The sequence below is a fragment of the Anolis sagrei genome, chromosome 1 (genome assembly GCF_037176765.1).
Source record: "Anolis sagrei isolate rAnoSag1 chromosome 1, rAnoSag1.mat, whole genome shotgun sequence".
In the NCBI taxonomy this organism is placed as follows: Eukaryota; Metazoa; Chordata; class Lepidosauria; order Squamata; family Dactyloidae; genus Anolis; species Anolis sagrei.
The window spans coordinates 7,622,677-7,635,036 of NC_090021.1; the positions used below are offsets into that span (position 1 = coordinate 7,622,677).

Sequence of the window (12,360 nt, forward strand, 5' to 3'; positions counted from 1 at the left end):
ATGCTGAATGACAAAATGAAAGAGATCAACGCTTTTTTTAATGTTCTCCCATTTGGATTAACAACGGCTCCGAGGGTGTCTACTAAGTGCATGGCAGTAATTGCGGCCCATCTTCGTACGCGGGGCATTACAATCTATCTGTATATAGATGATTGGCTTTTGGTTGGAGATACTTACGATCGGTTGCAAATTCATATCAGCTCAACACTCTCTCTTCGCCAGTCCCTAGGTCTCGTTGTGAATGCAGAAAAATCCAATCTACAACCGAGTCACAGAATGCAATTTATTGGAGCGGTACTGGATTCTGTGCAACAGAAGGCCTTCTTGCCGGAGGACCGTTTTGCATCTCTGCAATCTCTGATTGTCCGGGTCGTCCGAGCAGACTGCGTGTCGGCGAAGAGAATCCAGGCCTTATTGGGCCATATGGCTTCAATGACTACTGTCACGCCATATGCCCGACTGCGACTCAGACCCCTCCATGCCTGGTTCCTGTGTGTCCACAGTCCTGGGGTGGACAAGCCCCATGCCCGGCTAAAAATACCATCGTCAGTCAGGCAATCCCTTTTTTGGTGGACAAAACGAAGCAATGTTTGTGCAGGCCAACCATTCCAGTTCCCCAAGCCATCCAGGGTTGTCACCACAGACTCCTCCTTGCTTGGTTGGGGAGCGCATTTCAAAGGTCTAACAGCTCAGGGGACATGGACTGTCTCTCACATAAATGCACTAGAACTCATGGCTGCAGAAAAAGCTTTAAAATCCTTCGAACAGGCGCTGCTGGGTCAAGTAGTACAAGTAGTTACAGACAACACAACTACGATGTACTATATCAACAAACAAGGGGGAACCCGATCTCAATCATTGTTAGACCTGACGCTACGCATTTGGGAGTGGTGTGTGGCCAGAGATATTTATTTAGTGGCCGTTCATCTACCAGGAGAGGAAGATTTGTTGGCCGATGTTCTCAGCAGGTCTCCACTTTCGAAGCACGATTGGTCCTTCAATCGGGGGGAGTTGAATCTCATTTTCAGAGCATAGGGGAACACCAAAGATAGACCTATTTGCCTCTCAGGAGAACGCGAAATGCCCCCTGTACTGCGCACGCAGACAAGCCAATCCCAAACAGGGCTGTTTAGGGGACGCTTTTCTCCTGAAGTGGACCGGGGATTATCTTTATGCGTTTCCCCCATTTCCCCTTTTGCTCAAGGTGATCTCAAAATTACGGAGGGACAAGAGCCATTGCATATTAATCGCACCATGGTGGCCCCGTTGAAAGAGATCAACGCTTTGCTATCAAAATATGCTCACAGTTTAAGTGAGAAAGCAGCAACTGTTGCTTCTTCTGTGAAGGAGGCAGAAGGACTCATGAAAAAGACTTCTTCCATCAAACAACACCTGATCTCAACGCCATGCTGAATGACAAAATGAAAGAGATCAACGCTTTGCTATCAAAATATGCTCACAGTTTAAGTGAGAAAGCAGCAACTGTTGCTTCTTCTGTGAAGGAGGCAGAAGGACTCATGAAAAAGGCTTCTTCCGTCGAACAACACTTGATCTCAACGCCATGCTGAATGACAAAATGAAAGAGATCAACGCTTTGCTATCAAAATATGCTCACAGTTTAAGTGAGAAAGCAGCAACTGTTGCTTCTTACGTGAAGGAGGCAGAAGGATGTAAAGAACCCTTACCTTATTAGAAGCCAGGGTGCAGGGCCTGGAAAAAGCCTGTAGGTCTAGAAGGATAAGTAATGGGCAAAGTGAAGCATCAGCGGCCATTTTAGAGTAGGGAAGATGCCATCTTAGAGATTTTCAGAGAGGGGGGCGTGTCTTAGGCATTAGCCAGCAGGGAATGGCCGGGATTGGTGGAGGAAAAGGGGGCAGAGTTTAGGAGACTCTGAGGAAAAAAGGAGTGTTTAAAGTTATAGAGTTTTGTTGGGAACTTGGGGTTTGAAGAGAAAGGGTGTTTAGGAGTTTGGTGTTGAGGGTTAGAAGAAAAAGGCAAAGGCCTACCCAGAAGTTTGCCAGCAGGGTAGCTAAAGCAAACTGACAGCTATTAGGAGTATAGCTGGGTGTTAGCACGATAGAACTAGGATTAAGTTTATCTGGGCTACTGAAGAATTTCTGACAGAGATTCAGTCCTGTTAGGATTCTTGTTTTGTTTTGAGAGGGTTAGAGAGAGAGAAAGGCCTGAGTTTGACCAGAGTTACTAGTGGGGATAGCTAGTAGTAAGCTAACAGCTATTAGGAAGATAGCAGGGAAGTAGAAAGATAGATCCAAGTTAGGACTATCTGTGCTGCTTCAAGAATTACTGTCAGACAAACTATCCTGTCAGTATTCTTGTGTGGAGGGAGAAAGGAGAGTCTCTTTTGTAACAAAGATAGAAGCATTCATGTAATCGACACGCTTTTAAGACACAACTTTCTGAAACAGCCCAGAGTTTAACTGCATTTGTTCCTGTTATAATTAATAAACTTTGCTGATTATTGTTCATCAAAACCTGACTCAAGTGTGCCTCAAAGTTTGAAGATCACAAAAGCAACTTTTGAAGAAACTAATGGTGGCAGCATACTTTCAAAGTAAATAAGCCTTTTAAAATCTGGGTAACCCTTGACAATTGATGGTCGCTCTTAGTATTGATGGCAGCATTGATTAGTGATCTGAATAGATCTTTATAATTTGGTGGCAGCGAGTGAGATCTGATTTATCCGATCGTTATAAAGGACTCATGAAAAAGGCTTCTTCCGTCGAACAACACTTGATCTCAACGCCATGCTGAATGACAAAATGAAAGAGATCAACGCTTTGCTATCAAAATATGCTCACAGTTTAAGTGAGAAAGCAGCAACTGTTGCTTCTTACGTGAGGAGGTAGAACGATGTAAAGAACCCTTACCTTATTAGAAGCAGGGTGCAGGGCCTGGAAAAAGCCTGTAGGTCTAGAACAGGGGTCGGGAACCTATGGCTCGCGAGCCAGGTGTGGCTCTTTTGATGAGTGCATCTGGCTCGCCCGTGTATTCCCTTGGAAAGGAACTGAGCCCGCCTTTGGCTGATTAGGCCCCGAAGGAAGGGAGGAGGGAAGGAAGGGAGAAGGGAAGCAACGGGGAATCTTTTCCCCACCGAAAGCCCACCTTGACCCGTTGCGGCCTAGTCGCCTCCGCCGATCCCCGGCCTCGCGTAGTGGCCTCGCCGGGCCCGGAGCAGGGAAAGCGGGGAAGAGGGGAGAACGAGAGGGGCCTTTCTTCAGCTACGGCGCCCGAGAAGCGAAGCTCTGGCCAAGGGAGGGAAAGCGGCGGAGCGCGCCACGCCCCCTCTCGGGCCGCCGGGGGAACTGCACCGCACCGAGGCCGTTTCCGCCTCCCTTCTCGCCCTGACTACAGCTCCCGGCATGCCCAGCGATAGCCCTCCAGGCTAAGGGATGCCGGGAAATGTAGTCTGAAAGGGAAAAAAGGGAATTAGACACCATTCCCATGTTTATAGGATTGAATTTCCTGAGGCCTTGCAAAACTACAGTTCCCATCTTTGTTGTATTGTGTTTCCTGAGGCCTTGCAAAACTATAACTCCCATGTTTCATAGCATTGAGTTTCCTGAGGCCTTGCAAAACTATAATACCCATATTTTATAGCATTGAGTTTCCTGAGGCCTTGCGAAACTACACCTCCCATGTTTCTATAGCCATGAGTTTGGAGTGGCCTTGCAAAACTAGGACTTCCATTATTCCATAGCATTGAGTTTCCTGAGGCCTTGCAAAACTACAATTCCCATGTTTCTCTGGGTAAACAGGTAAACGCCCCCTTTTGAATCAGTCTGCTCGGTCATTAGCTCAAAGCTAACCCTTCAACGAAGAAGATGGCGAAAAGAAAAAAAGATGATGAGTATCGTACATTTCAGGATGAATGGACTGAAGAATTCGCCTTTGTAGAGAGAGCAGGTTCTGCGGTGTGCCTAATCTGCAATGACAAAATTGCATCGATGAAACGGTGGAATGTAAAGCGGCACTTCGACACACGCCATGCTACCTTTGCATCAAAATACCCTGCGGGAGACAGCAGGAAGAAAGCGTGCCAAGAGCTGCTGAGCAGGGTGCAAGCTAGCCAGCAGCAACTCCGCGTATGGACCCGGCAAGGCGACTATAATTCCGCTAGTTTTGCTGGATCTTTAGCAATAGTAAGGAACGGAAAACCATTCACAGATGGCGAGTATGCTAAAACGTTGATGCTGGATGTAGCCAATGAACTTTTTGATGATCTTCCGAACAAAGATAAGATAATCAAACGGATACAAGACATGCCTCTGTCGGCAAGAACTGTTCATGATCGTACCATCATGATGGCAAACCAAGTGGAGGAAACGCAAGGGAAGGACATAAATGCAGCGCCGTTCTTTTCCCTGGCTTTGGATGAGTCAACAGACATAAGTCATTTGGCGCAGTTCAGTGTGATTGCAAGATATGCTGCTGGTGACACACTGCGCGAAGAAAGTCTTGCTGTTCTGCCAATAAAAGGGTCCACAAGAGGTGAAGATTTATTCAAGTCTTTTATGGAGTTCGCTCGTGAAAAAAATCTACCTATGGATAAACTTCTCTCAGTGTGTACTGATGGTGCTCCGTGTATGGTGGGGAAAAACAAAGGATTTGTGGCGCTTCTCCGTGAACATGAAAATAGACCCATCCTAAGTTTCCATTGCATTCTACACCAGGAGGCACTTTGTGCTCAGATGTGTGACGGTCAGCTTGGCGAAGTGATGTCGCTGGTCATTCGTGTGATCAACTTTATTGTTGCCCGAGCCTTAAATGATCGCCAGTTTAAAACACTGCTGGATGAAGTTGGAAATAACTACCACGGTCTGCTTTTGCACAGCAATGTGCGTTGGTTGTCACGAGGGAAGGTGCTCAGCCGTTTTGCGGCTTGCCTGAACGAAATCCGGAATTTCCTTGAAATGAAAGGCATCGAGCATCCTGAGCTAGCCGAAACTGAGTGGCTCCTCAAGTTTTACTATCTCATGGATATGACTGAACATCTGAACCAGCTCAACGTGAAAATGCAAGGCATTGGAAATACAGTGTTATCCCTTCAACACGCAGTGTTTGCTTTTGAAAACAAGCTGGAGCTCTTTATCATGGATCTTGAAACGGGTCGTTTACTACATTTTGAAAAACTGAGACAATTTAAAGATGCATGCACAGCAAGTGAGCCCACTCAAAACTTTGATCTCCACCAGCTAGCTGGCTTCACATCCAGTCTCCTACAGTCGTTCAAAGCACGCTTCGGAGAATTTCGTGAGCACACTCATCTCTTTAAGTTCATCACCCATCCAAATGAGTGTTCACTGAACACAGCCGACCTGAGTTACATTCCTGATGTCTCCCTCAGAGATTTTGAAGCAGAAGTGGCTGACCTGAAGGCCTCAGACATGTGGGTGAATAAGTTCAAGTCACTGAATGAAGATTTGGAAAGAATCGCACGACAGAAAGCGGAGTTGGCGAGCAAGCACATGTGGACAGAAATGAAAAAACTTCAATCTGAAGACCAGCTGATTATCAAAACTTGGAACGCGCTTCCTGTCACATACGACACACTGAAGCGTGTGAGTATTGCTGTATTGACCATGTTTGGATCTACGTATTCATGTGAGCAGTCATTTTCACATCTTAAAAACATCAAGTCCAACCTACGATCACGTTAAACGGATGAAAGCCTCAACGCCTGCATGAAGCTTAACCTCACCAAGTACCAACCAGACTACAAAGCCATCAGCAAATCCATGCAGCACCAGAAGTCGCATTAATGGTGAGTATTATAACAACATTATTTAAAAGAATAAATTCAGAGGCTTATTATACTCACATCTAGTTGAATTCAGTCTTAAAATATATTATATGGCTCTCACTGAAATAAATTTCCAAATATTTTGCTTTCATGGCTCTCTGAGTCAAAAAGGTTCCCGACCCCTGGTCTAGAAGGATAAGTAATGGGCAAGGCGAAGCATCAGCGGCCATTTTAGAGTAGGGAAGACGCCATCTTAGAGATTTTCAGAGGGGGGTGTGTGTCTTAGGCATTAGCCAGCAGGGAATGGCCGGGATTGGTGGAGGAAAAGGGGGCAGAGTTTAGGGGACTCTGAGGAAAAAAGGAGTGTTTAAAGTTATAGAGTTTTGTTGGGAACTTGGGGTTTGAAGAGAAAGGGTGTTTAGGAGTTTGGTGTTGAGGGTTAGAAGAAAAAGGCAAAGGCCTACCCAGAAGTTTGCCAGCAGGGTATCTAAAGCAAACTGACAGCTATTAGGAGTATAGCTGGGTGGTAGCAGGATAGAACTAGGATTAAGTTTATCTGGGCTACTGAAGAATTTCTGACGGAGATTCAGTCCTGTTAGGATTGTTTTGTTTTGAGAGGGTTAGAGAGAGAGAAAGGCCTGAGTTTGACCAGAGTTTCCCTGCGTGCTCTGCTGTAAATACACACATATGGTATTATCCCCTGTGCGCATGCAGCACAGCCTCGGAATCTTCTGTTAAATTTAAAAAGAATGGTGGTTGGCCACGCTCCCCTCAATCACATAAATAGCCCGTGGGCTGGCTAACCGCCTCAGTTCTCTTCATCCGCGTAACAGCGAGCTTAAAATCTTCTGTTAAGAACATTTTGGATTGAAATCTGCGATCTAACAGCTAAAACTACTTAAATTAGTCTAATTATTGACTTGGACTATGTCTCAAACGAAAGGTTTCAAGCGTTGTTCCACTTGCCAAGGGAATTTCCCTGATAATGACGCACACTCATTGTGCATCGCATGTTTGGGGGAAGGGCATTTAACGCAGGCTTGTGTTATTTGCCAATCCTTCACCCCCCCCCCCAAACAAGAAAGAATAGGGGAATCCGCCTTAAGGCAGCGTTGTACGAACGGGTGCTCCTGCCCTTAGCACCGAAAACACAAAATGCGACCAAAACCCAGCCGAGAAAGTTGACTTACCTGTCTCCAAGGCAGTAAAGAAGACCAAAAAGACAAAAAATATGAAGAAGACCTCGGGGCCCATTAGGCAGCCCAAGAGAACCATGCCGAATCAAGGGACGAGGCAAAACCAGCCTCCGCTTGAAGATATGCCTGCTTCCCAGCCGGGATCGGCTGCAGCAAAGCCGGTGCAGGCTCAAGCTGGAATTGAATTGGAGCCGACATCGGCGAAAACACGCCCCGAGCGTGCACAAGAAAGAGCGGAGGCGGAGCCAGGATCGGACAGAGCACGCCTCGCGCGTGCACAGGAAGAGCCTCAAGAAAGCTCGGGCACGTCCCCGATGGCGACGCTCTCGACGCCGACAGAGCCAGTTCCATATAGGGATGAGCCTGGGGAGGAGTTAGGACAGGCTCCTCCCACAAGACGTCACCCTCTTTCTGGCCGGGGAAGTCCTGTAAATGTACCGCGGCGCCGCGCGCACGCTCCATCGCAGTCCCGAAGGAAAGGAAAGCTTCGGGATAGATCGTCATCCAGCTCTGAGTCATCTTCCTCTTCTTCTTCGTCATCGTGCTCTGCCTCTTCCTGTTCCCAAGCAAGAAGGAAGAGGGCAAGAGCTGCAAGCGTCGCTCCTTTCCCCAATCCCGATCTTCTCATTGGGGAGAGTGGGAGGAGGGGGGTGGAATCCCTCCTCCTGAACCAGGTTTTTACCAAGTAACACCCAGAGGGCGATTTATCTACTATGGCCAATCACCTCAGCCATCAACCTCGCGAGGTGGGGCTTGGCAGCATTGTCACACTGATGCCCCTTTGATATATAGAAAGGATCCAATTTTGACTTCTCCCCCACCACATAGAAGAGGAATGCCTATGGCTTCTACTACAATGTGTCAAGCACCTTATAATGCTAAGCATAGCATGAGGGTTCATACTGAGATGTCAGACGAACTGCCTGGTGTTGATCCAACTCAAGTGGACACTATTGACACTGACTTGTCTGATGATGGGTTGGAAGCATTACATGGGGGAGGTGACCAAGAGGCCCCTGTAAAACGTACAAATGACTTCAACAGCTTTATGCAGTTACTGGGGAGGATGATAACAGCTCTTGATATTCTTGCCCCAAAACCACAATCAACTGTAGATGATCCCATGTTCCCAACTGATGAACAGGATAACCCATCATCTACTTCTCTTCCAACCTTACCATATTTACTTAAATTGACCAAGGTGCCAGATGTGTCCCCTTCAACCGCTCCGTCCGTCCCAAGGAGAGTAGATTTAATATATAAGGTTGACCTCTCGGTGGCGAAATGGGTTGCACGCCCCACTACGCCCAACACTGTGGTGGCTGAAGCTGCTAGATCTAAACGGCCAAAGAAGCAGTCCATTACCCCACCTGATAAGGAAGGAAAAAAAATAGACTCCTTTGGGAAGAAAGTTCATTTGGCAGCGGGTCTTTTCACTAGGATGGCACATTATGCCACATATATGAGTGGTTACCAGAGTTTTCTCTGGAATAAGATTACACCATTCATTGAACTTCTCCCGTTAGACGAACGTCGACTTCCTAAGGCATTTCAGAAGGAAGCCTTGGCCCTTGCTAGATTTCAGAAAGATTTCACGAAACATATGGCGGAGGCTTCTGGTAAACTTTTTGCTTCAGCCACAGCAATACGGCGCCATGCTTGGCTCCGTGCCTCCACGTTGTTGGAGGAAAGCCGCTTGTTGGCGGAGGATCTTTCTATGAACGAGGAAGGTCTCTTCGATCCAACAACCGATGACAAGATTAAGCATTCGAGAGAAGTATTACATGCGGCTAAATACAACTACCCTTGGCAATCGGGTGCTCAACAAAGATCTCGTTGGCAGCAACCCCCGCCTTACTATTGTAAGAGCTTTTTTAATGGATACAACTCTGCTCAGGGGAACCATGGGGGTTCCTCGAGGTATCAAAATAATAGTAGGCAAGGCTACAATGCGAGGCCTAGATATCAGCCTTACCAAAATAAGACTAAGGCTAATGGGAATAATAGACGTTGTCTTTGATGTTCCCCTTGCGAGTGTGATTCAGGGACCAGAAGAATTTACTAACGATTTGTTGGGCACTGTTTCGCCCCAGTTACCGATATTCTTGGATAGGCTAAGGCCTTACTTTCATGTTTGGTCCTTAATCACCACTGATAAATGGGTTCTCCAGATTATAGAAAGAGGTTATTCTATTGAGTTTGTTTCACTGCCCCCGTTGGGCGATATTAAATCTACACCCGAATCCCCTCCTTTGTTAGAGGAAGTTGAAAAGTTGTTAAGTAAAGGAGCAATTTCTCCTTTAGATCCCTCAGAGTTCAATGTTTGTTTCTTCTCAAGATATTTCTTGGTAGCAAAAAAGGGAGGTGGTCAACGTCCTATCCTTGACCTACGGGGAGTGAATTTGTTTATTGATTCCCAAAAGTTTCGGATGGTTTCTCTTTCGTCAATTTTACCACTTCTCAATAAAGACGTTTGGTTTGCAACCATTGATTTAAAAGACGCTTATTTTCACATTTCAATGGCAGCGCACCATAGGAGATATCTCTCGTTTATGGTGGGCGATAAAGCTTATTGTTTTAACGTTTTACCCTTTGGTTTAACTACTGCCCCGAGGGTTTTTACGAAATGTATGGCAGTAATTGCTGCTTTACTTCGTACTCGGGGCATTACAATCTATCCATATATTGATGATTGGCTTTTGGTGGCAAATTCTTGTGATCGTCTGAATATAGATATTCATTCAATACTCTCTCTTCTCCAGTCCTTAGGTCTCGTGGTGAACAGAGAGAAGTCACACCTACAGCCAAGCCGCAGGATACAATTTATTGGAGCGGTCCTGGATTCTGCTCTGCAGAAGGCATTTTTACCGGAGGACCGCTTTACATCATTGAAAACATTGATTATTCAGGCTGTGCGGGCGGATCGAATTTCCACAAAGAAAGTACAGGTTTTGTTGGGCCACATGGCTTCTACGACTACAGTCACGCCATATGCCCGTTTGCACTTCAGACCACTGCAAAATTGGTTCCTGTCTGTTTTCAGACCCGGAGTAGACAGTTCCCGCATTCGTTTGAGGATGCCTTCAGAAGTGAAACAATCCCTGTTGTGGTGGACAGAACCAAGGAATGTTACTGCAGGTCTTCCCTTTCAGCAACCCCGAGCCCACGAAGGTGGTCACAACAGACTCCTCACTACAAGGGTGGGGGGCACACTTCGAAGGCCTGACTGCCCAAGGTACTTGGACTCCCGAAGAGTCCGCTTCACACATAAACGCGCTAGAACTTCTAGCCGTAGAGAAAGCGCTAAAGTCCTTTGAGCTCGAGTTGTTAGGCCACGTGGTGCAAATCGTAACAGACAATACCACCACGATGTATTACATCAACAAGCAGGGGGGAACCCGATCTCAAGTACTGTTAGACCTAACCATACACATTTGGAACTGGAGCATAGCCAGGGAGATTCATTTAGTAGCTATTCATCTGCCTGGGGAGGAGAATGTTCTAGCAGATGTCCTCAGCAGATCTCCTCTTTCGGATCACAAGTGGTCCCTCAACCGGATGGAGTTGAGTCACATTTTCCGGGCATGGGGAACACCAAAGATAGATCTGTTCGCCTCGCAAGAGAATGCCAAATGTCCCCTGTTTTGTGCCCGAAGACGTGCGAACCCCGAGCAGGGATGCTTGGGGGACGCATTTCTTCTGAGATGGAACACAGACTACCTCTATGCATTCCCGCCTTTTCCACTGCTTCTGAAGGTTGTCTCGAAGCTGAGAAGGGACAGAGGACATTGCATACTGATCTCGCCATGGTGGCCTCGTCAACCGTGGTTCGCGGTCCTGTTGGAGATGTCCAAGGGCGTGTTCAAACACCTTCCGAGCAGAGGGAACCTCTTAACCTCTCAGGGGGGTCGGGTCTTATACCCGGATGTACACGCTTTGAAGCTCACAGCTTGGATGATCGATCCAGACGGCTAGATGAACCATCTAAGTTATCTAGCAAGGTTAGGACAATTTTAGAAGCGGCACAAAAGCCTTCCACAAAGCATTCCTACGTTTATAAGTGGACTAGATTTTCTAAGTTTATGGCGGACAAAGGTCTTGACCCAGTAACTGTCCCGTCATCGGCGGTGTTAGATTTCTTAGTATCCCTATCTGATCTTGGATTATGCCTTTCTTCAATTAAATGTTACTTAGCTGCCATTTCCTGTTATAGGAGAAAGCATGGGTTGCCCTCGCTTTTTTCAGACTATCTTGTTAAGTTGTTTTTGAAAGGATTCGGAAATATAAGACGGTCGGTAGACCCGATAGCCCCCTCTTGGAATCTAGAGGTTGTGCTTTCGTCTCTCCAAAGGGCGTCGTATGAGCCCATTGCTACTTGTGAGATAGCCTATCTTTCATGGAAGACATCATTTTTGGTGGCTATAACTTCGGCAAGGAGAGTTAGTGAATTATGCGCCCTTAGGTCTGACGAACCTTACCTCCGCTTCCATAAGGATAAGGTGGTCCTCCGGACAGATATCACATTTCTTCCCAAAGTGACGTCTAGATTTCATATGTCGCAAGATATTGTTTTACCGGCCTTCTTTCAGGGGCCAGTCTCTCAATTGGAATGTAGGTTCCACCTTCTAGATGTTCGTAGCGCATTAGCTTTCTACGTCAGTAGAACAAAGGATGTCAGAAAGACACCGAAATTGTTTGTAAAATATCGAAACGATACCATGGGGTTACCGGTGTCTCCTCAAAGACTATCATCTTGGATTGTGTCAGGCATATCAGAAATCTGGCTTGGTTCGTCAGGCACAAGCTCCGTAAGATCGCACGCCTTATGCAAAGTGAAAATGGGTCGTTTGGCAAATGACTCGCACGGATAGACTTGAATATCGAGAATGAAAACACATTTTACATGCTTTGATTCTTCTGTGTTTATATCTCACTGAGTCATGAAGTGGCTCATGACATTTCAAAGTAATATGAAAGAGTTATAAGTTGCGATTATAAAATATTTAATTACAGTATCCTATACTAGTATTACGTAGCAAGGGAGAATTGGGAGAATTCTGTGTGCTTCAACAATAAAGAAAAAAAATAATATTCATTTGCACTTTCTAGAGTAAATGGGAGAAGCCATGGAGATCCTCTTTCACTGGGAGAAAATCTAAACCCTTTTTTTTTTTTTTGGTCGTGTCAGGAGCAAGTCGCTTCTGGTGTGAGAGAATTGGCCGTCTGCAAGGACATTGCCCAGGGGATGCCTGGATGATTTGATGTTTTTATCATCCTTGTGGGAGGCTTCTCTCATGTCCCCGTATGGGGAGCTGGAGCTGATAGAGGGAGCTCATCCGCCTCTCCCCAGATTCGAACCTGCGACCTGTCGGTCTTCAGTCCTGCCGGCACAGGGGTTTAACT

General features: G+C 46.4%; 1 protein-coding gene across 1 annotated transcript; it reads left to right on the top strand.

Annotated features, from left to right (window-relative positions):
• Nucleotides 1-3,842: 3,842 nt before the first annotated feature.
• LOC132765403 (general transcription factor II-I repeat domain-containing protein 2-like) lies at nt 3,843-5,678 on the top strand. The gene has a single exon (XM_060759695.2). It carries the CDS (start codon nt 3,843-3,845, stop codon nt 5,676-5,678), a length of 1,836 nt encoding a protein of 611 aa, XP_060615678.2.
• Nucleotides 5,679-12,360: the final 6,682 nt, after the last annotated feature.